Below are 24,396 nucleotides of genomic sequence, written 5' to 3'. Positions count from 1 at the left end.
CATTGATGCTTGGAATGAAAGCAAATCAAAACAATCAAAACCATGAGATTAGTCAGAATTAGCTCTTTTCCTGTACTGATGCTCAAGCTCTGCTCTGTATGAAATAATTTTCCGACCTTTGGCCAGAGAGGAAAAAATTGAAAAGCTCAAAATAAGCTATAAAAATAACCATTTAAAATTTCCTCAGGAAATCTGTTGAAATACGGATGCAATTTTCTGCAGTAACTACTTCAATTTGAAGTCGCTTCTTTAACTGTGGGAAACTAGAAAGGCACTGCCAGCATCGTGCGGAGATCAAAGCTCGCCGGTAGGGTGGCAGACAGACTGCGAGACAAACGAGAGGGCTCATGCATGAGCTAGGTGCCACGTGAAGGGGATGTGAACCAGGTCTAGCAGGCAGAAGGCTGCTCCAGGATGAATGAACCACCCGGGGAGCTCCTGGAACATTCAGCAAACTTTGCTGTAGCTGTCAGATTTTGGAGAAGCCCACACATGCAGTGATCTCAAATGGAGATTTGATGGTCCAGCAGGTGAGAGGCTGCAGAAAATCCACTTTGCATCGTGACTGTGGAATAGAGTGAAGAAGAGGCTTCTAATTCCAGACACAGAGTGGTGAGTGTTGGTTTGTTGGGAAGCCAGGGGAAATGGGAGAAAATGTGGCCTCGTAAATCCGGTTATGCTTCCAGAAATATACCATACGAACATTAGATGCTACTGGGAACACACATAGTAGAGCTAAGTGCTCAGCAAAGCATGCTAACCTAATTTCATGATTACATGAAAGGAGAAAATCCTGACTCATATTTTATTAAAATTGTTATGGTGAATCAGCAAATTACTCTGTTTATCTCCTTCAACGTCAGCACAGTGAAGTCTGGAGCAACTTGAACTAATCTCCCTGCCCTTGTAAATAGAATATATTCAGACCAGCTGAAGCTGGGCTAGATGGAAACAAGCAGTAATTCGTCATTGACGGACAGCTGGGAAGCTCAGAAAAAATGCTATTTCCTGACTGTCCTGCCAGAAGGAAAGACACGCTCTGCCTGTGCCTTTCATCTCTGACTCCTTTATCATGCCAGATCCCAAATTAAACATTTACACTCAAAAATTTTGTGGGCATTATAGCAAGATCTCCCCATATGGCAAATGCTGGTCTTTTATACACATGCCCTTTAATATATATCCCTGTGGTGGCAGGGAAGAAAATAAAACTGCACAGAAATGTATAACTTGATCTGGCTTGTTTAGCCGCTAATCCAATCTTCTCTCTTAGTAAAGCTCAAATAATCTGATTTTTTGTGGGGGGCGTTCTGGAGCACCTGAGGGAAGAGAATGAAATCCTGCCTTCCTACTGTAGGCTATCAGAGAAGCTTCTGAAATGCCATCCTGCATTGGTTCTCAGAGCATGTAGTGAAATTTCCACCTGTCACCCTCTCAGACCAGCAATGTCCCGTTGCAGAGCTTTTCCAGCCCTCCTGGAAACTTTTCTAGTTAGGCAAAGATGTAGGCACGTGCACATCTGCGTATATGCATCTGCACCTGAATACGTGCACACCTGCATATACTCCAGGGGCTGCATCTCCAGGGGTAACTCCTGCTAATTACAAGATGAAATCCCGCATGAATTGATCACACTGAATGAATGTGAATGAGCTCATCGTTTGGGTGAAAATACCTAAGTGTATAGCACGGTTATTCTGGTTTAAAAAAAAAGAAAAAAGAAAAAAATCAATCCTGCTCGGAAATCATAGAACTATGAAGCCAGATACAATTTTGGCAGGTCAGTCCTAGTCCGCAGTCTTTTAAAGATGTAACCTTCCTCTGCCACCTGCTATTGTCTCTTGCCTGATTGAGAAGTCAGCCTGGACTTTCTCTTGCTTCTAATGAATTGATAGCACATTTATTTTCTTTCTCTCTTTTTATATCCCCTGTCAGTTGTTCAGTAACTCACTTTGTGCCTCAGCTTTCACCATAGGACTGGTGGGATTTCTCAGGTAACTGCTCACTGTGTTCTCACAAAGGAAACTCCTGTACACACACCACAAATCCAAGTTCTCCTGCAGCCTGGTGGGAACTCCTGACTGTGGTCAAGCACCCTCCTAAACGTCTCCTTCCACAGGAGGGACAGAGAGGGAGAACCTGAGCAAAGAGGGAGCAGCAGAAGCAGACAGGGAGTACAGAAAGGTATGAAAAGAAGTTTGGGGGAGTGAACGATGAGCAAGGAAGGATCTGCTGGTTTAGAGGACGACCTGGAGCAACATCTGCTGCTATCTGAATAATGCATGTGCTAGCTGCCACTTTGCATGGAAAGGGGAAGAAGAGTGGAGGCAGTCCTGCTGCACCCTCAGACCTCACTGCTCATCTGCCACTGCAGCAGCAGTGCGAGGAACAACGCTCGTGGCTCCCACATTTCCAAAGGGGAAAAGGCTTATGTTGGATTTCAGGGTGTTTCTAACAGAGAAATGGCTTAGGGAAGCATCAAGCCTCCTTAGTATTATTCGTGTGCTACATAGAAGCATTTCATGAGCTTTGAATGAAAAGAGCTGTAGTGGAGCTTGATATTATTATTACTTATTATGTTGTGTAATCAAAATGAACGATGAATACAGAGCAAAAGAGATTCCTTCAGAGAATAAACCGTTCTGACAAATACTGTACAGAAAGTAAAGATTTGTTCTGATTTCCATTCTGAGGACATCCTTTAAATGCTCAGTAAGGCACAGGCTGGCCTGGCAGCAAAACTCTTTTAATTCCTGGAGCAAGGGAGCAGTCACGCAGGCTTCTTGGTGGTTCCCTGCCACTCGTCCTTACCTGGGAGCTGCCCCTGCTGCAGGACCAGCACCAGCTATGGGGCTTCCCACTCCCCAAGGCCTCCAAACTGGAGATGAAGCTCTCCATTGCCTCGCCACTCCAGAACTCAGAAGGGAACCCAACAGGCTGCTAGTGGCACCTGAGTGAGGCAGTTCAGCATTTCTCTGTTCTGAGAGTGAACAAGGAGCCCAGGTGCTCTAACACCTCACTGGAAGAATTCCTCTATGGTTGCTGAGCCAGATCACACAGCGATTGCTTTATGGGGAGCTGGCACATTGTTTTAGGATGTTCTCATTTAATTCAGCCGTAAAGATTCATGCTTTTCATCGATCCCCACCAGTGGCTGTCTGCACACCAGACGCATTTGCAGCTCCCTTTAATGAGCACAAGGATCCTTTGGAGAGGCGGCAGCAGGATTGTGGGACCAGCTGAAAAATGCTTCACTGGCTGCTAAGCATCGATGCTTGGTTCTAGCTGAAAGGCTGGTCATAAAAACAAAGCTGTAGCACCATCTGCAAGGAGTTTTAAGAGGTGCTGGCACGGAGGTTGGCCTGGGCAGGTCCACCACACGCAGGTTGTGTCCAGCATCACTGATCGGACGGAGTCGTGCACTGCCATGCACCCCGAGCAGTTCCTGAGCGATGTTTTGTGTTCTGGTGGGTGCAGAGGAGTATTCATTTGTTCTTCTGTTGCTTTTGTGCCTATGTTTTCAGAAACCATTGTGAAAAAAACAAACTCCTTTGGAGGAAAATTGTTTTCAGCAAAGGAGCTGGTGGTAGTTGCTGTTTGACTTCTGAAAATAGCAGTTTTAGTAGCTCGGGGAGTCCAAACAACCTCCCAGAGCTCAGGAGGCACGGTTGTAGCACAAGCTTTCTAATAATACAACAACATATTGCTCAGACCCCTGAGAAATGGTGTGATCGTGTTTTCTTAGTTACACTTGCTCGAGAGCTTGCATCAGAGGACTCCTACCTTTCTAAAGCCTGTTCTTGCATTTATCTCACCAGTCACAACCACGCAACATCTCCGTGATATCTACCAGAGGAGGCAAAGTAATAATCTACTGAATGTATTTTTTATCTTTTGATACAGCCTTTCAGCTAGAAACCAGACTACCAGTAGCAAATGCTTCACGGACAGCTGAAGTCCATGAAGTATTGTTTAGGAACCAGTTGAAATTAGGGTCCTAAAAGCTGTTCTTCAAATACTAGTAGCAAGCAGCATCTGGTGCATAACTTTATGCATAGACATTAATGTATTGGGTTTTATTCCCACTAGGTAATGCTTTTCACCTGTAGAGCAATCAAACAGAAAATTTGCTTAAGACAATCCCAAAGACTCCAACTAAGTGGTGCTGTTTGTCATAAACCTGCAAAAAGAAGGCTTGGGGTTACAGGCTTACGTATGGTGAGAAATCTCCAGCATGTTTTTCCAACCACTCAGCATGCGATTATGCAGGGATGAAGCACTGATGTTAACACCGGTTGCTCTGACATTGTCACAGTACACTCTGTTTTTTCATACAGATATTTTCCTCCATCAGGGAGCTCAAAACGGAAAGGCTGATGAAAGCGAGGATCAAAAGCTTATGCAAGCTGGATCGTGTTGGTTTGTTCTTTCCATTACCGTGACATCAAGGATGCCTCAGGGATGGAGAGGCACTGAGCACAGCTGTGAGCAGAGGGCTCTAGCCCCGTGCTTACCACCCAGATTTGTGATGGTGAAGTCGGGAAGATTGCTTGATAAACAGCCTACAAATGGTGCTCTGCATCCCATGCTCAGGGGGTCACATCTATTGAGGATGGGATGGAGAGGAGTCTTATCCCACCTGGGTCACCGTGCAGGGGATGAGGCCTGGCAGGTCTGGCCCTGGATATGCAGCAGGTCCTGTAGCACACCCTGCTTGCATGTAAAAAATATGCTATTTCAGATAAAAACATGTGCCTCCTGCTGTCTCCGGGAGCCCTGTCCTCCTGTTAAGCTGGTATGGCCATTCCTGTACCTACACATCAGCTTGGGATTAATTTATTAAAGAAAAGGGCATTTGTTTCTAAAAAATAAATAAATGCATATATTTATTTGATTTCAGATTCTTCTAACCGGCATGCAACTCCTATAGTCCTTTTCCAGGAGAAAAATCATTTCCCTGTCACATTAATTGAGTTTCGTTTTCTTCTTAAATCTATCCCAAGCTTCTCATCTGCTCAGTGGCTGACAGAGTATTTTCAAAGTCTGAACATTAATCTCTAAGAAAAGAAATGAAGCATTTTGTGAAAAAATAAACTTTCAGATCTTCTTCAGCATGACCAGTCTATTTTCTTCAAACTGTTTTTGATTTGGGTGAAACCCCATATCCTTATTTTAAATTGACTACCAACATCCCATTACGGAACATGACCATTACAGCTCAGCAGCTGGCTGTGTCAGGCTTACTGGGAGAGATAAGCTGGAAATGAACATCAGCAAATTAATGGTAATTGAACATGGAAAAAGCTTTCCAAAAATTCACCCTAGTGATGTGGGGTCCCTTGGTTTTTACTCTACCATTGACTGTCAAAAAGGTTTAGCTTAAACTGGCAGCGTTTTTTCTGAAAATGCCACAATCTGGGATCATGAGAAGTCTTGATGGCCTTTATGGTGAGAACACACACACACGTCCCACATGGAAGCACAGTTTTTTGTTGTGTCTCTGTGACCCATAGGCAAAGTCCTGCAGCCCGGAGGAGCCGTGGCTCTAGCAGGCACCTCTGGGGACCCGTGAACGGATCCCAAGGGGTTGAGCATCCTTCTGCAGTGCTAGCACGGGTGCTGTTCCCCGATAAACCCATCTTCCATTCTATTTTGCCTTATTTGTTACTTGAAAAGACTGACCCATTTTCATTTTAAAATCAAGTGTATTGCTCTGGTGGACCTCAGAGGTACAGAATCAGATAATTAATGACAGTACTGGAGAGTTAAATGGCTTTATTGAACTGATGCTTTTATGCCCTCCAGCTGCCTGCTTTTCAGATCCTGGCAGGTTGGCTCTGAGTACCTAGACATTGTGTCCAGCTAAGGAGGTTTCACATTCCTGCTTTCCTTCCTTGCTCTCCAAAGAGATGGGAGAAAATCCTGTGCTACTTCATTTAATAATGCCCATATTGTTGGTTTTGTGTAAATTACAGGTCAGAACATGAAGGTACTTACAGCATGGCACGTATAAGAAAAGCTATTTGTTGTCATCACACCTGTCAACAGCACCCTGGTCTTCTAGCAGAACTATTAAATTGCAGTTCTGCTCTGTCGCCCTCTTCATCCATGCATGGCCAAAGGAAGGGAAGCCAGCTGGAGGCAGGCAGTTTCCTTCAAGTTGCTTTGTGTTCTCCTCAGCAAGAAAGTCTATAATGTGTGGCGAGCATGAAGAATAACAGAAAATTAGGCTTTTTTTTTTTTTTAAGAAGGAAAAAAACACAACATGAATCGTTGGACTCTTCTGTCCACAGAAAATTTCACAATTTCTGGTACTCATTGCAAATGAGAGCAATTTTTGCTGAATTTTCTATGGAAGCGAAACTCTTAGCTTTGACCACTTCAATGGCATCTGCTAAGCCGAAATATTGCAGAAGTATCTTTATGAAAGAAGAACCAGTAGGAATGCTTCAGGACTGAATGAATCAATGCTGGCATTAAATCACCAGCTCCAGCAATCAGCCCGTCTCCTCCTGTTGCCGTATGCTAGCAGTGATTGTATTGAATGATGGAAATGCTTATGTTGTGATTTACAATCACACAGCTTGTGGTGCAAGCATTTGCCTCCAGTTACAAGCCTTGTGACATCCACTGGGACATGCTCCCTATAGCCAGAGCATCCACCTTTACCTGAGTACAAAAGCGGGCAGATCTATCTATATTTTGCCATCATCTTTACACGTTGAACTGATTCTAAATTGCACCTCATCGTTAACGCTCTGAACTTGGCTTGCTGCAGCTGCCAACCCTTTGCGATGGGAATCTGGTGTCTCACCGACATTTCTGGCCTTTAGCAAACCTCCCTTGCAACAGAAACTGTTCCGGAGTCCATCTGCCGTAATGAACATTGCTGCGAGTAAAAGAGCAAAGTCGGAAGTGGGCAAAGGTTGCAGGCTCCTGTGCCAGGGCTCCTGCATTAGGAAAGCCTGGGGAGGCCAAGCTGCCTGGCTCGCTCCAAGGGCTAACACAATTCAGCTTTCCATAGCCAGCTGGTTTTGCTTCAGAGACGCAGAAGGGTATTGGTTAACAAATATCCTATATTCCCTAATATCTTTATCACTTTAATTTCTTTGTGCTATAAATATAGACTTTAAATACAACGTGGATCAAATCCTTATATTGCTTTTACTTGGCATCTGGTAGGAAAATTGCTTTTTAGTTATGGCAGCGTTCTCCACAACCTTAAAGTTTTCGGTTGCATTTGTAGGATACCCACATTTACGTCTAATGTTCTGTCCCCTGAACTTTTTAACATTTACTTTCTTTTGCACACCAGGCGTGACTGGTGTTACGAATGACTAATTGTACAGATCAATTACTGTGATTAAAATCGATCCTCCCTGCAACGTCCTCCTGGCGTCACAGTTCACAAACCAACGCACATGAGCTCACTTGGCTTGGTCTTGCACCAATTACACATTGTGAGGATTTCACTGAATATAGTAGGACTATTCCTCTGTCCAAATTACGGCATTGGATCATCAGGAGAATAAAGTGCATGTGGTGTTTATGTACTTTATACCTAATTGTAAAGTCGTATTGGGTTTTAAATGCATTCTAGAAATGAGCTATTTTATAGCAAGAGCCAGTCTGGAGGTTTTATGCAATATGGGACCTCAGGTAAATGTAAAATGTGCCTTTGTTTCTCCTTACAAAACGAGAAGGATAACACAGGTTTCTACAGGCTTAGCTGAAAGGCATCAAACAAATACTGTTTGTAACACTTTGTTGGGCATGGATAAACCCACCATCAACAACCAACCTGTGACAAGAATTATATTTCTCTATGTCTGCAGGTAATGTCAAAGCATGTAGGAAAGGGGAAGAAGAGACGGAAAAAGTGGATGCTGAAGGAAGTATAAAAACAAGACTCTGAGCTGAAAAACCACAGAGAAGGAGAATTTTATTTGCTTAATGAATGCTTTAAACCTCACTGCCTCATTCCTGTCCTAAAAGCCATCACCACCTGTAAGTCTATGCATTAAAATAGCAAATCCATACACCTCCATCATGTTTGGAAATTGAATTCTACTGTAGTTCTTCAGCACTCTCATTTAATAATTCTGGTATTTTTTTTTCCTTATTTTCAGTTCACTTCTTTCTTCTGGCTCATCCTCTTGTGCAGCTGAGTTTGTTAGTTTTATTTCTCCAAAGTGCTACGGAGGGCGCAACGTGCAATTCACAACTCAATAAAATTTGAAGAAAAATAAATGTTTGCTGCATCATAGATGAGATGGAAATTGTGGAGGAGGGAAGGTGAGGGGAGGAAGTAGGAGGCAGACTTTAACTAAATTGCTCCTTTTGGAAGAGGTTTGAGAATTGAGAGTAGGTAACTCAACAGAGCACAAATGTTCTAAAATGGACTTATCAAGAATTAAAATGCAAAGAGCGGAGGAAAGCATTCAGAAATAGTGGCTGTGCAGGGTGATTTCAGCCTAATGAGAAGTTAGCAGTCGGTACTGGAAATCTAAATCATGATGGGTTTGAAGTAAGGATTAAATTGTTTGAAATTGCATTGGCTGGAAAGAGTCAACAACTGCATCTTCATCTTTCAGAAAGACAGGACACGGCACACTCCTCCTCATTTCGGAGAGGCAGAAAGGCTGTACCGATAGTTCAGAGATTGGTCAACAGCTTTATTCATTTCAGAGAGGAAGTCGTTCAGATAGCAAATAACAGTGACTCAGATGTCAAAATTACCAACGCTCCTTTTCCTAGATGAGACACGATCAAGGGTCTTAGCACAGCGTGAGTGGCCGTAAGTGATGCCTCATTCTGCCCCAAAACACAGCTTCTGGCCAGCTGAGGAGACCCTGACAAACAGTTCTTACTGGAGAAGGGATGAGGCAGCAGGATTTAACAGGGGCTGTCTGTCGTAGAAAGCAATGAAGAGCTGTGCTGCCCTCCTGGGAATCCCTGCCTTTGGGCCTTTTGAGTGCAGAACTGCAGTGGTTCAAACCCTGCCTCTTCCACGATGCTTTATAGCCTCCTGCAGGAGTGCTGGCTGGGGCTGGGGCTGTAATTAGCCCCACGCTCCTCTAATGGCACTGGGCTGTGTGTCTGCAGCTCTCCCCGTGCTGTGGGGTCAGCATTTTAACAAAGCTCCATGAATGCAGTTTGCCCTGCCAGATTTATTCCCTTCTCTATGAAATAGTAAATTTCAAATGAAAACTTGCAGAGAACATGCGATTTATGTATTTTAATGTACTTTCAGTATGTTACTCTAATGAAAATGCTTACAAATATATGAAATGTGTAAGCTTCTTTGCTGTTTACTAACTTCTTGGTGTGTCTATAACTTCCCCCACAGTAGGCAAGATATTTAATTCAGGTTGCTGAAGATAAGCACCAGGTAATATGTATCTTCAAAATTTTTTATGTTCTTTTTAGTCATTAAAATTCAATGGTATATGTCTGTTAAAAAAAATGAAATTATAACCTGTATTTCCCTAGTAATGCTGCTTGCCTCTTAATCACTGCAGCACTGATAGGATTTGATCATTAACTGGTCAATAGTCCTTAAAACCTTCTCTACAGGTTAATCTTCTTAAAGGTGACAGGACTGCAGAGAATAAGCCATGCCATCTGCAGATAAGCTGAAGAACACTAGGTTTATGGGAGGGTGGAAACCACTCGGTGTTCACTTCTGTGGTTGAATGCTGTACTCAAGCACAGCTCTCCTTAAACAACCCGGTGCTTGGGGTGAAATCCATCTCCCATCGAGCCAACAGAAATCCTAGTGCTTCACATACTCGATACTGATATTAGCCTTCCAAGTAATTGCAAGGCAATAAAATCCCTTTTTCTTGTGGTGCAACTGCAACCACAACGTTGCCATGGCAATGATTAAGATTCATTGGCAATATTTCCCTTACAATCCTCCAGCCATTTAAAGGTGTGTAGAATTTCCCCCCACCCCCCCAAAAAAAAAAAAAAAAAAAAAAAAGAAGAAACCCACCATAATAAATGACAGTGTGAGTCAAAAGAAAATAAAATAAAAGAAAAAAAGGCTAATTTCTCATTTTTCTAGGTATTATTAGTGTAAAATTAGAAAGCAATAATTAACAAGTTTTTGTTAATTATTAAGGGTATTTCTTCGCAGGCCACAGGGGAAGAGGGATGTTGGCTGGTGGCGTATGCCCTGAGCAGCCTGGTTGGCTCCCTCCTGTGTCAGCTGTGTGAAGCTGATCAACCCTTTTTCAGGTTTGATTGGGGTAAGCTCCTATTTCTGAGCAGTTCTTGCTTCTTTGTTCTCTGATATTGTTGTGTATAATTAGGCCATCTTTACTTCTCTTTGACATCACTGAAATGAATCATTTTTTTTTCCAAGTAGATGATCACTCTAATAGTTCCTATCTAATGTTGCTGCCACCTCCAAACCATGTCCTAATTAATGAGTTCCAGTAATAATATGAAAAAAAAAAAAAAAAAAAAAAAAAAAAAAGAGTGGATATTCAGTGATCTAGTGTCTGTTTCTGACCCTGGAAAACCTTATTCGTTTAAGTAAGTATTATACATGAGGATTATTGTGTAAGTTTCTAGGGGGTTGATTATAGTTGGGCTGTTCACTCCGGAGTAGTCTGCTCGCAGTTAGTTCTCCATTAAATGTGTTCTCTATTAAATCACTCCTACAGCTCTCCAAAGACTTGGTTTTAAAACCACAGACAATAATACTTGCTTCTGTGAAAGTGATATTGAGAATTATCTACCGATGCGAATTGGATCCAGAAAATCGTACCCCATAATTGTGTCTCTTCCCATCTCCTGAAAAGGTACTTTATATACACGTCTCCTGCTAAAACACAGAGCAGTGCAGCTGCTGGTCACCGCGTGTCTGTCACAGGTAGGCATTACAAAGCTTTTACAGTCAGGATTCAGCAATCTTTATCATTATGAATTCAGACTCCCGAGACACAAGCGAGAATAATTACTGTTACTAGCTTTGCTCAAAAGTGCCTGCTGCCACACTTATTATGGCTCATTTGCTATAAGTACTCCTACATTATTACCATATCTACAAGCTATTCATATATGAATTTCGGATAGTGGAGGCAAATGAGGAAGCTGTCGGTTCAGATGCATCACTTTTCCTGGCAGGTTTTTGCCGGAGATGCTTCAGCAGCCATGCAGCAAGCAAGCTCCCAGCCCTGCTGCTGCTCGGTCTGGGAGCAGCCTGAGGGGTCCTTGCTCCTTCACTGCCCCCTGAAGGGAGGGCAGGTATCTCCTCGGGACTGCTCGACCCAACCTCACACTTCCAGAGGAGTTGGAGAAGCCCCATGCACTATCTCAAGAATGTAAAAGGCCAATACTGATAAAAACTTTATACTAATAAATACAGACTTGAATTACTATAAAGCAGCATTAATCTCCTGTTCCAACACCTTTTTCTGGACACCTTATTTATGAAGCACATAGATTTATAGGGCCGTGAGATATGTTCATTCATGTAAAGAGAAAACATGAACTCATGTTTGAAAGCTTAGCTAGCTAAAAACAATAACTCAGCTTTTTTTTTTTTTCCTAAAAATTCTGCTGTCTGAAGGAAACCTCCTGTGATGAAAGACAAGCAGTGAGGATGAATGTTTTCTCCCAAATTAGCCTTGACTGATTTCCTCTGCTTCTCACAGCTTCCAGCTACCAGCCAGAACACATTACCAGACTACAGTCAGTTTGGTCTTTTCCATCATGTATTTGAAGAGAAAATCAGTCTTACTATTTATTAGTGCAACAAATAGCTGACTTTAAAGGACTACTGTAGAGTATGAAGAGTATGAAGTCTAGTTATGTTTACATCAAGCTAGAAAGATTCATTAAAGAAAAAAAGCCTTAAGGTGATAGTTTATTTCATCTAAAGTAAATGATAAATGAAAAATAAAACCCTCCATGGAAGACTTGGTCTTCAAGAGAAAAATATCTCATCCTAAGCCTGACTGCAAACTCCTCTAAAATGTGGTGCAATTAACTCTTAAAGTCATTGTTACATTTACCTTGTAGCAAGGAAAGTCTGACCGTGAAAAAGTTCGGGCTTGAACTCCGGGAGCAGAACATGTTCTGTATGTGTGACAAAACTTCTGCCTTTCGCCTTGAGTAGCTGTCAGTGCTGCATTAACAGTCAAGTGCTATCAGAAATTAAGCTTATGACACTTCTCAGATGGGGGATGTCACGGCTGTATCACTTCGGATCACCAGATGGCTGATTTTCTCCCATTCGCTACTGCCAAACTAGATGAGAGTCAAACAGTGGAGATGGCAACTGTGCTTTGGGGAATGACACTGAGAGGATTCGTAATTCCCCCGAGTTCTTCTGGGATGGTGACAGACAGGCAGATTTACTTTATGGTTAGCTGCAAGTTAATAAATTAGTGACAAGAGGACTTTTAGCATCAGAACAGATTAGAGCCAAAATGTTGGTTGCTGTACATGGCTCCTGTGCTGCTTGGAACTTCTTCAGGTGAAGCTTTAGCCATAGTTATCAAAGGAATGAAGATTAAAGGGAAATTAAATAAAAATATTACATTTCCTTCTCATTATGTACTTTGTATTTAACTAGGATGTATAGCTTTTTATCAAGCACTTTAATCACTTCATCCTGCAAAAAATATGTATTTAATTAAAAGCTGGAGCACACTCTCTTCAAGTGATTTAAAGGGTGAAAAAAAGTTCTTCAGCTAATGACATGCTTGTGAACTTTATTTCGGAAAGTTCTGTTCCAATAACTTTGTTCTGTCTCACAGTAAATTCAATGGCATAAGTTCTTATTTTTTCACTCCTTTCTGGGTGTTGAATGCTTTATTAGATATGATGCAGGCTACTGTCATTTTGTTATTTCTTTTTTTGGATAGGCTGGATTTAGATGGGGGTCTTTGTTGTAGAAAAAGTCTCTACAAATAGTTATGCTCTTGTTAACATACAATGCAAGAAATGAGAGTCCTCCTTGGTTGTTTCAAAGTTATTGGTTCAGGCTCTCAGCCTTTTAATAATTAGACACCAGAGCACTTACTTTAACAGCTTCTGTCTGAAAGATATAATATCAGGGAAAAAATCACATCTCAAGCTATCAGAGTGACTCAGCAAGGTGACTCAAGAAAATAATTTAACTTTCTGGAGGAATTACCACTTAATAAGGCAGACTGTCACGAGCTTATAAAATGACACCTCCAGCAACTCAACAGTGAACACAACTCACGTTTGCTCTTTGTGTTCAGGTTGATCCAAAGAGAAATGCTGCACACTTAGTCAAGGATCTTTTACTTATGCATACTGAAATACGTGCAATAAATGGAAAAATTTGGGAACATGATAAAAGTACTGTTTGGTATCAAATGCTTGTACTAGTGGCTGCTTAGTGCTATGAAGATTAAGGTCTCGTTGCTCACGTGAATATTTGTACTAAATACAAGTCAGTGAAAGTTGTTCTAGTAATGTCAGTGGGTGTTAAATCTGTATCTTTTTTTTTTTTTTTTTTTTTTCCCCAGTTTATTTATCTTTTTCTCAGTATACTCAAATTCTGCAATATAGTCAAATTCTATTCTTTTCAAACTCAGAGGGAAGACCAGAGATGGCACCATCCCAGAATAGCCTACAGGTAGGACATGCTGCAGGGAATTCAGGTGAGGGACACAAAATTTGTAGAAAAATTGAATCGGAGTCACAGATCATTTAATTAGCTCTGTGCAATAGCATTCTGCTTCCTTTGAAAAGTAGTTCCGCTAGTTTCCATAGATATTGGAGGACAAGAAACAATAGCAATAGAAACATCTGATATTACAGTTTTTCAACATTTCCCCAGTGTATCAGAATTTTATGTTCTTTGCTTGTCAAATTAAAAAAATATTATTAGTTAAAAAAGCATTACAGTGTATTAATATTACCTTTCAATATTTCCCAAGTGAAACACCATATCCTGAGAGGGCATACTATTAAAAAAGAAACATAGCTTTTTTATGAAAGTATAAATAAATGATAGGTAACACAAATATGTAGTCTGTTACCCTTGCCCTACATATATAAAGCTCTCACGTATGCGTATGCATGTCCATATACAAATATATACATATTATACATTCTACAATAATCTAGTTTTAGTCAAAGGTATGATAATTAACATGAGCTATAGCACTAAAAAACAACAGAGCACATATATTTTCTGTGTGTGGCAACACACAGAAAAAAATATTGGTGTAATGTGCTTCCCTGTCTTCTTGGTATGGTTGCATACGTTGTTTCTTTTATATTTCTGTAGTCAAAACAAATCCATTTTATGTTCATACCTTTTAATGTAAATAAAAATATTCTGATCTATTCTGTAACCTGGCGTATAGCATTTTTGTATCAGAATCTAATAAGAAACATCAAATTGGCATGTTTTAGCTATTTTATTTTATTTTATTTTATTTTATTTTATTTTATTTTATTTTATTTTATTTTATTTTATTTTATTTTATTTTATTTTATTTTTATCTATTTCGGGCAGAAATGATTACAAATCTAGTCAACTTTTTCATCCCGTACAGAACAAATAAATATAAATATTTAAATTGATATTTAAACTGAGGCAGCAAACTTTGCTCAGGTTGGCACATTCTTGGTGGGAAGACGAGAGCTGGTCATGAAGAACTGCAGGTAGCCAGTTTTGACTGGCCAAAAAATGACAGATGAAATTCAGTGCAAATATACGTAAAGCAATGCACCAAGAGAAAAAAAAAATATATATATATATATATATACCATTATATGTATATACATTATATATACAAGTATATTTATGTGTGTGTGTGTATATATATACATACACAATTTTTCAAATATAATGAAAGTTCTGAGCTGACTTTTATTATTCAAGGATATGTGCTGGGTTGTGCTGAAACTAAACAGACTGTTGGGAACCTCCACAAAGGAATGGAGAGCGGAAATTAAAATTACCATTATCAACAAAAACAATTTTATATGAAACCAGTTCTTTGCAAGAAATGAAGTTCAAAAAATGCTTGAAATGAAGCAAGACTGATGGAAAAAAAAAAAGGCTAACGGTGTTTATTATTATTATTTTATTTCTATGGAACTGTGTCAGAGTGCCAAGGGAACGGCTGTTTACTGCCCCTTGTGATCACATTGTGATGTAATAAAACAAGCCAAGAGGAAGCTGAGAACTGAGGCACTTCGCGGAATGCCCTGCGTGTATCTAAGGGAGGATATTTCAGGTTCTGGAACTTTTCATGAATCCGGGTCCTAGGTGCGAAATGCAGCCGCACCTTTGTGACTGGGTGCCTGGAGAGACCTGGGGCCAACACCACTGGTGCTGCCCAGGCCTCGTACCGCACTCAGGGTGCCTGCTGTCAGCCCTGGGCCTTGCTTTGCCTTTGTGTACTGGTTCTGATGCTCCCAGGAGACAAAATGCCACACGAATGTACACGGAAGCTGTTGAAACTTATTTAATAAGCGTCCTGATCTCAGATCCCGAGCAGCTGCCACCAAACCCGCCTTGCCATTCTCCCTCAGCCTGCTGTCTCTTTGTGTCCAGTATGCCCCATTTCAGTCCCAGAGCTGCTCCAGGAGCATCCCAAGTGCCCCACAGCTCAGCTCGCAAATCTCGGCTCTTTTTTTAAGCAGAGAGGGGCCGAGACAGAGACAGCAGCGGGACAAAATCCCAAGCGCTCCATCCACCAGCGCCCAGCACCCCAGCCCAGCCCCGCTGCCACCGCAGCCTTCACCCATCCCACACCGCGACCCGGACAGGGACCGGGATTGGGACCAGGGCCAAAAAAAAAAAACCCACGGATCCCTCTAAAAGCAGCCGGGCGGGGCAGGCCGGGCCCAAGGAGGGTGTCTGAGGCCCGCAGCCATGCGCGGTCCCGCCCCGGCGCGGCTGCGCGGAGGGGAGCGGGGCCGGGCCCGGAGGCAGCAGCACAGCGCCGGCAGAGGGGAAGGGGACGAGAGCGGCCGCAGCCAGCCCTGCCCTGCCCTGTCCTGCCCTGTTTGGGGCTGCCGAGGCCGGCATGGAGAGTATCCGAGAGGATTCCGCGGCTGGGGGTTGAGGGGGAGCGGGAGGGAAGCCGGGGGAGGAAGGGGCGGGCGGTGCGGGGTCGGGGAGCTGGGTGTTCCTGCTGCCTGAAACCGTCTTGATACACACACAAAAAAAAAGGTGTAAAAGCTGACGGAGGGGGAAGTAACCGAAGGGTGGTGATGGGGTTTGGCCCTGCTGGGGGTTGTGGTAGGGGCTGTGGGGTGGCTGTGGGGTGGTGGCTGCTCTGTAGGGCAGGCAGGATGAGGGGACGCTTCTCCAAAGCTTCAGGATCCCAGGAGGCCCAAGCTAAATGCCCACGCAAATAACCAAGGAAATAGTTCAGGAATAAGCTGCTCTGAATGTGCCTTCCCTGTGTGATGGGTGTAAGCGGTGAGCTCACGCTGTGCCTGGCTCTGCTGGTCTCTGACCTGGCGTGTGCCTGGGCGAACACCCCTGAGGTATTTTCCTGCTTGGGAAATTACCCAGGCAGTGACTCAGTGCTATATGTGTACTGCTGCGGAAAGGGGTGCTGGCCTAGGTTTGAAAACAGCAAAATATAAATACAAGCAGAGATTTTGGTTTTACCTCTGTAGTTACCTTGGTAGGTGCATAAGGTGTATAGGCACATTTGTCACTTTTTTTTGTAACCTACCTGTGATTATTGGGCAAGGTAACAAACATCAACAGACTTCTTAACCTCATCAAGTTGCTATTGGAGATCTAAGATGTGTGGCTGATCTGGAGGAACAATGGCTGTGGAATAACTTAAACGTTTAAAATATTAAACCTCATAATGATTAGCTTTGTGTTTTCAATTAACTATTAGGCATCTTAGTATTTGCTACATTTTTCTCTGGGGGCGTCAAAAGGTGGCATGACAAAAATATAAAAGATCTATAAACCTTTATGCTGCTTTTTTTTGTTTGTTTGAGAAAGCTCCAAAACAACATCAGTCTTTCATCAACAGTGCTTTAAAAATGTGTCATTGTAAGAAAAATTTTGTGACACATACTTTATTGTCCCATGATAGTTTAATGTGAATCATTTAAATCACTGTGAGAGGCGATTTTGCTGTCTTAGAGCTTTCATCTTAAGCAGAAGTTGAAAATTAAGAAAGTTTCTCTTGCAGGCTTAAAGCATTCTTCCCCAAACTGTCAGGTGACAACCATCAGGGAACCAGAAGTGCTCACATGACCCGGGGATATGAGGCTGCATGAGCAATTCCAACCCGGGATGGTGTTGTGGCTGGGAAGGACAGCCCTGCCCCGCACCTGGGTGCGGTCAGCCAAGCCAGTTTGCTCTTACCCTATAAATTATTCTGTTGTACTGGGGCGGATCCAGGCCAGCAAACTGCACTTCCATTTGCTGTGCTCTTCCGTATCACTGAGAGCCAATGAGTCTGGGTGTGTGAGCGAAAGCTGGCAGAGTACGGCTTTCATTTTCGCTTGGGGTTTGTTTTGTTTTATCCATCTGTCAGAACTAGGTTTGCAGTGAAATGGAGCCAGTTGGGACCTGAGCTGCTTCCTTAAGGCCCGTGATTTTAAAACCTGTATGATGTGTCCATATAAGTTATAAACAGCTTGATAGGTCTCCCTATTGTGTGAATTTCAAGGGCTTAGTTAAATTGTGTTCTCTAGGTTTTAATATCATTAATGGTATAATGCTGGGTTGGTAGCACTTTAAACAGGAGAGCAAAAATACTACAGTGTGAGGGTTGATCATGTTCTTGGACCCTTAACTTACACTGCAGAGCATCTGTTTAATTTGAAGTTTGCTGCAAAGGAGCTCAACAGAAACTCAAAAAAATGCGACAAAGAAGAAAAGGCTGAGAAAGCAAAAATTAAGAAGGTAAGCACTGACTCTGAAACTTGCTCTTTAGGTCTTTTGTTCACATATTATAGCTGAAAAACTTCTAGTGTTTTGTTACCGTTTTCTTGGTATGCATGCTGATAATACTGATAGATGCTTGTGATTTAAATTATACAACTATAAATCTTCCCATATTAATAAGTGTAAGGATTCATTTATTAAGAACTTGTAGCATTTACTTACTAAAAAAATTGTCTTAAATGTATTCTGCTAGGGGCTTATTCTCAAATTTAAAAATATATGATTTTTTCAGCTTGTATTAAAAGGGTTTATGAAGAGGTTCTTGAAACTAGTTTGTGAGTCCATGAAGTAGTAAAGAGAGACCATAAATTCATTTGGCTATATTTTTGTCATGAAATACAGCCACGCCAGCTGTATCTGTATTTGGGTCTTAAGGCTGAAAAAGTTTTAGGGAAGAGAAACTTCCTGTAGTTTTGTAAAAACCTCTACTTGAAACACATGCTGGATGCTTTAGTGGGGAAAGTTAGTGGGTTCGCATTTCAAAAAAAGTTTCAGAACTATTGTTTTGTTTGTGTTTTCTCCTTGCCTTTTTTTTTTTTTTTAAAAAAAAAAAAAAAGTATTGTGATGAATCAATGCTTATTTCAAAAATGAAATAGGATATTTGGAAATTGTGTTCACAAAGATCAAGGAAAGCTAAAATGCCTTTTTTTCCCACATTTTTAAACAGGCAATCCAGAAGGGTAACATGGAAGTTGCACGAATACATGCAGAAAATGCAATCCGACAGAAGAATCAAGCAATTAATTTCTTGCGCATGAGTGCCAGAGTAGATGCAGTAGCAGCAAGAGTTCAGACTGCAGTGACGATGGGCAAAGTAAGTCAATTTTAACAAATCTGTTGAAAGAATGAAACCTCTGATCCTCTTAGAAGTGACATAATTTGACCTATAATGAGTTGAAAAGTTTGAGCTTTTCAGATGTAGCCATTAGTAAATCAGGTACTGGAATTCCCCTGGCAGTTTTCCTTTAGAAATATGTTGCTATCCTCCGCGTTTGTAGCTTGTAACTCCTTTTGCCTATTGTTATTTATGTTCCTAAGGAGATCTTGTTCCCTTTCCAAATACATACAGTCCTATATGTGTAGAACTAGTGATTCCAGAGATCTTTTTAGCTCAGGCAGTCTTTTAAGGTACACTGCTGTATTGCTCTTCAGCCAGAGAGACTGTTCTGCCATATGATTTGTGTACCAATTATATCCCTTACCATTTGACAGGTTTTGGGACCCTCAAAAGTTAATGCCACGTAGATCTTAGTTTGTAGTGAGTTTCTGTTCAGAATGCATATTTCAAGCAAATGAGTGAACTTATAAAATTTCAAATGGTAGGAGCCTTAACCAAGTGATATGTGAGATGGCAGTAATGTGTGCCCTGCTATTTGGTACTGTAGAAACTGGACAGAAATAAGAGAACTTGGTAAGGAACTATTTATTTTTCTCTCTCTGTAATACATTTCTTTTACCTCATTTCAGGTAACAAAGTCAATGGCAGGGGTAGTTAAGTCCATGGATGCCACTTTGAAGAGCATGAACTTGGAAAAGGTAAATAGAAACTTTTCATGGAGATGTGCATCAAAATCAGAAAGGGAAATGTACACAAGTTTTTAAAAAGGGGAGTTTCAAATTAGAAGGTTTTACAGTGAGTGTGGTAGACCTGGGTACAGGCTGCCCAAGACAGTATGGTTTTCAAGTCCCAGTACGGGGTAGGTGGAACTTGACAGGATGGGGCCCTTACCAGCCTAGAGCTGCAGGGGTAGGTCAGCTTCAGAGTCCCTCCTGTGTGAGGGGTGGGCAGAGCTGGGGGGGTGAAGTGGTACAAACTGATCTCCAAAAGCTGCTTGCAGCCTTACAGTGTGGTTCTAGTTTTACCAGTTGAGATGTATTTCTTTTATGTTAATCTGCAGATCAGTGATTTAGTTCTTTTTTTTTTTTTTTTTTTTTTTAAGATATCTGCACTAATGGATAAATTTGAGCATCAGTTTGAAACACTGGATGTTCAGACACAGCAGATGGAAGACACAATGAGCAACACTACTACGCTAACAACGCCACAAGTAAGAAGACTATTTTTTTTTTTTAAAAGTGATCTTTAAAATTCCAATTGTCTAAACTGTCTGCTTCTGTTCATTCTGCCTGTTTTGAGGCATCAGGAACTGGAGTATTTTCACTTTGTTTCTTTATGATGAAGAGACAAGTTCAAGTTACAGTCACAAGTGTCGAGGATCACATGTATTTTACTCAATTTCACTTTTATCAGGCTTTATTTTATATTACATATTGAACTATCTAACTCTGCTATTGACCAAGTAGTATTTCAACATATTCTTAGTAAACTTCTTAGCCAGATGTTTTAGCATTATTTAAGAAAAACAAAATATACTGCAAGAAAATCAAGTTTTAATTCACTGATACTAACAAAATGACATTAGTCACCACCAAATTAGCGTATGTGTAATGAAAATGTTGATCAATACCTTTATATATATTTACTAAAATTCTTAAACAATACTTGAGATAGTTAAGAATACCGGGATAGTTAGCACCTATCCCCTTGTGCTGTTCCACAAGATGCAAAGAGCTATTTCATCAGAAATTTCGTCAGATTTTTTTTTTTGGAGATAATGCTTTGTAAATAAAACAGGAAATAAACCTAAACCCAAATCCAGTAAACCAAATGTATTGAAGATAGGCTTTATTCCATGTTGTGCGAAGCAGTGTTTTAGTAATTCATAATCAGCAGTTGATAGCACTTACCGTATTCAGGTGTATGTTTAATTTTTTACAGATAAGTTTAATTCTTTGGAAACGGTTATTTTTTGTTCTGTGTTTTTTTCAGAAGCTAAAGTTCAATGGGCTTTTAACAGACTTAGCTCTGCTGCTCCTTTTGAGTTCATACAGGGCCCTCTGGTGGTTAAAAGCACTAATATGTTCTGTAAAGGACATTTCCCTTTAAATCAGTTTAGTTAAAAATTTGTTCTCTCAGGATTGAACAGAACTTGTTATAAACTATGGTGATACAACTGAATGGATTTTGTTTTCCTTTCTCTAGAACCAAGTGGACATGCTTCTACAGGAAATGGCAGATGAAGCAGGGTAGGTAAAATGTTTGACTATTTTTTGGGTAGGTCTGTTGGTTCCACCAGCCCTTCCAGGTAAACAAGATCAGATAACAGTGCTTTAAATGTCTGTCTCAAAAGCAGCCACGGATCACTATTTTCCTTTCACCTCTGGGCATCACCAAATTATTGTTTAGTTGCCAATATTTCATTCTTTTTTCACTCAAAGCTACTATGAATGCTGATAAAGCAGATGGTTGGGCAAAGGCCTAAAATCAAATTATGTCACTTGTCATGTCAGAATTGTGTTATTTGCTTGGATTGTTTTAGCATTAGCAATCCTTACATTGTTTCTCCACACTTTTCCCCTTTTTTTGTCCTTGTTACCACATTAGAACTTCCTGTAGTTCTGTTCTTACTGGTTAAAGAAATATTTCAGAGAATTTTGCTTTCCTTCTTGGTGACACTTAAGTTGGAAGTGCCACTCGGTTGTCTTAAGGACTCATTTTTAGTAAAAGTTGTCTAGGCTTTCTATCTTTATCTCACTCCTATGTATACTGTGTCCAATGCATCTTTGCTAAACTGAAATCTTGGTCAGTCCTGATTGCTGGTTGTAATACACGACTTGTGTTCTTGGTGATGGAGCTAGTTTCCTGGTCAAGCTGCCTAATGACCAGAATTGTGGTGGTTGTGGGATACTAGTGACCTCACACTATTGCTCACAGTATTGCCTAACTTGGTGATTATTGTACTTACTCCTGTGTTTTATTTTCCCATTAACTATAGTCTTGATCTGAACATGGAACTACCTCAAGGACAGACAGGTTCTGTTGGTACAAGTGTTGCCTCAGCAGAACAGGTAAGTTCGTTTTAACAGAAATCAATGTTTTGTAGAGAAGTGTGGAACAAGAATTAATGCTTCACTTGGTCGAAACAAGCTTGCTAAGTTGTAATTAGATGTTAGCTGTCCAAAAGCAATATTGTGTAGTTAAGGCAGTCATATAAGCAAAACAATTTTAACAATGTGTTTGTCTATTTAGCGTATCCACTAAGTTCAGATGTTTTTGGATGGTTATTTCAGACTTCCAAAAAGCTGACTCCATTAACATGTGCAAGGCAGGGAGCCTCCTGTTGACTAATTTATGTAAGAGAAGCTGCAAATACTCCAAATTATTTTTAGGTTCAGTTTCACCTTGCATGTGACCCCCCCAAAATTTAGGCCTATGACTTAGTCAAGGCTGCATCCAAGAATGCAATTCTGTAAAAGCTGACTTAAACTTGCGAAGATCATACATAGAAATTTATCCTTATGTGTTATGTTCTGAAACTCCTTTCTCTGCTAGAGATCAGAGAACTATACTGATCTCTGGTCTAATCTGCTATAGCTGCTCTGAAGTAAATCTTGTTCAGATGGTATGAAATTATCTCATATGAAGTCATAACAAGAGATTACTCGACCATTGCAGAACTTTCCAAAAGTTAATTTTCATATTGCTGATAATTGGTTTCTTTGTTTTACACTTCTGCAGGATGAGCTGTCACAGAGACTGGCCCGCCTTCGTGATCAAGTTTAAGTTAAACAAAGCTGCAGTCTGTGTACATGCTTTCAAAAAATCCTTTCTGTGACTAACCCTTCACTACAAACGTGGCTTAGGTGTTTAATATTTGTAATATAGGGTACTGCACTCAAAGCTTGCTCTTTCTAAATACATTGAGTAATCCAAAAGTATCAGCTCTCTAATGTCTTTTTCTGTACATTTTGAAGTTGATATATTTTTTGCAAGCTTTTTTCACAAAATCAAGTTGATATTCTAAGTCAGCTAGCAATGTTGGCACATTCTAGCTGAAAGAAAAGCAGAGTGTCATTGATATATATTTTAAATTATGAAGTGATTTTTTTTTTTTAAATTATGGAACTGTTTATGGTTGGAGAACTGATGTATTCGGTTCCAATGATTGTACTAGCCAACTTTCTTATGCAGCCAAACTCCTGGAACACAGAGGTGGACAGTGTGGACTTCATGAAAATACGCTTGTTAAAACAAATGAGTGGACTTCAGTCTGTGGTGGTTTTAGTATTTTAAAGATACAGTAATTGTACTGAAGTTAATGGTTCGGCTCAAAAGTGAGTTACCAAAAGCTATTTTAATATAATCGGGAACTTGTACGGTTTCATCACTTTAGTACAGGAGGAATAAAATATATTTTTCAACTCTTTGTCAGTTCTGTCAGCTTGCTTGTTTAAGGTTGAGTGCTCTAGCTTCTCCTATTTGCTTTCTTTTCGGTGTCCTGAGGTGCAGCCAGTAATGCCGCTCTCGCCTCTATTTTGACCAACATAGTATCTTGCTCCTGCTGATAAGGAGCTCATGCTATTCATTCTTTTTAGGGTCAAGCTGAGAAACCATGTATGTAACTGAAGCCTGCTTTTCTTCATTCTTTGTCATGTTGGCTTTTCATTTGGTCACTTCTTAATATGCAAGAAAAAAAATTGGTGATTGTAATATGGCAGAAGGCTGAAGTATGGAATAAGAAACATAAAAGTGCTTTTCCTCAAGCTCACATCTTCACAGTCCTTCATCAGTCACAGTCCCAACCCTGGCTGCTGTAACCAGGGCACTCACCCAGATCAGCCTTTTCTCTGGTCTGGTGTTGGGGAGAGAGGTGAGAAGTGGAAGGGTAAGGTAGGGCAGCTCTGCCTCAAAGGGGCAGGCTGCTGGATGTGTGCATCAGTTACGTTGGATTAGGAGCAGCCACTTCATTTTGTAAGATGTGGTATTGCTGTCTGCAGGTGGAGTAATGTGATTTGGAATATTGCAGTCACGTCTGGAGAGGCTAGTTTGTTTTAGTTATCCCTTCACATGTCTGCACAGGAAGAGAATCTGCTTTCAGTAGCTTCAAGCTCTTGCTGCAGTTGTGAAGTAAAGAAATGGTTGTAGACATTTGTAGCAGAAACCACTTGTGATGTGTTGTGATAAGCAATGGTGTTAAAAATCTATTTCTGACCCTTTGGGCTCGGTTTGTTTTATATTTGTAGGGATGAGAAAGGTGTATAGCACTAGGCTTAGAATTAGTTCTTGATTCACTGGTTTTCAGGACCACATGGGTTTTTCAGTGTTGGGGAAATATGGGTTAAAAAACAACTCAGCTTTTTTAGTCGAGATTTTTTCAGTGCATGCAAAAATGAGGAAACATTTCAGAGCTGTTTCAAACTGTTCTTGATGCATTACTCTGGTCACCTTGCAGGTCTAGCAGGCTGCTACATACTGAGGTATTCAAGGCTACTGTGAAAATAAGATACAGAAAATAAGAGAGACAATTCCACAACATTTCAGGTTGTTTTCTCTCTTATACCAGCAGCCTAGATTAAAGTGGTCTGTTTAAAATGCGCTCTTTTCCCTTGTTTACACTTCTTT

At 40.8% G+C, this 24,396-nt stretch overlaps 1 protein-coding gene and 1 long non-coding RNA gene across 2 annotated transcripts; both read left to right on the top strand.

Annotated features, from left to right (window-relative positions):
- The first annotated feature begins 6,774 nt into the window (after window positions 1–6,774).
- On the top strand, window positions 6,775–10,797 carry LOC311443748. Its single transcript, XR_014697445.1, has 3 exons — window positions 6,775–7,055; window positions 10,142–10,253; window positions 10,674–10,797. It is a non-coding gene; the product is annotated as an uncharacterized lncRNA (long non-coding RNA).
- A 5,106-nt stretch (window positions 10,798–15,903) lies between these two features.
- Window positions 15,904–23,200, top strand: CHMP1B (charged multivesicular body protein 1B). Its single transcript, XM_084534647.1, has 8 exons — window positions 15,904–16,041; window positions 17,793–17,890; window positions 18,601–18,747; window positions 19,401–19,469; window positions 19,874–19,981; window positions 20,977–21,020; window positions 21,770–21,842; window positions 22,513–23,200. Exons 1-8 carry the CDS (start codon window positions 16,035–16,037, stop codon window positions 22,555–22,557), a joined length of 591 nt encoding a protein of 196 aa, XP_084390773.1. The 5' UTR covers window positions 15,904–16,034; the 3' UTR covers window positions 22,558–23,200.
- The last annotated feature ends 1,196 nt before the right edge of the window (window positions 23,201–24,396 follow it).

This window comes from Aythya ferina (assembly GCF_964211825.1).
Source record: "Aythya ferina genome assembly, chromosome: 13".
NCBI lineage: Eukaryota > Metazoa > Chordata > Aves > Anseriformes > Anatidae > Aythya > Aythya ferina.
The sequence above is the reverse complement of the archived record's forward strand: the minus strand, read 5'-3'. Positions and strand labels throughout refer to the sequence as shown.

Bases quoted from the DNA above. Each gene is read 5' to 3' on its own strand.
- CHMP1B (XM_084534647.1), top strand. The intron at 17,891-18,600 runs GTAAGCACTGAC...ATTTTTAAACAG, and splicing joins AGAAAGCAAAAATTAAGAAG to GCAATCCAGAAGGGTAACAT. The intron at 21,843-22,512 runs GTAAGTTCGTTT...ACACTTCTGCAG, and splicing joins GTGTTGCCTCAGCAGAACAG to GATGAGCTGTCACAGAGACT.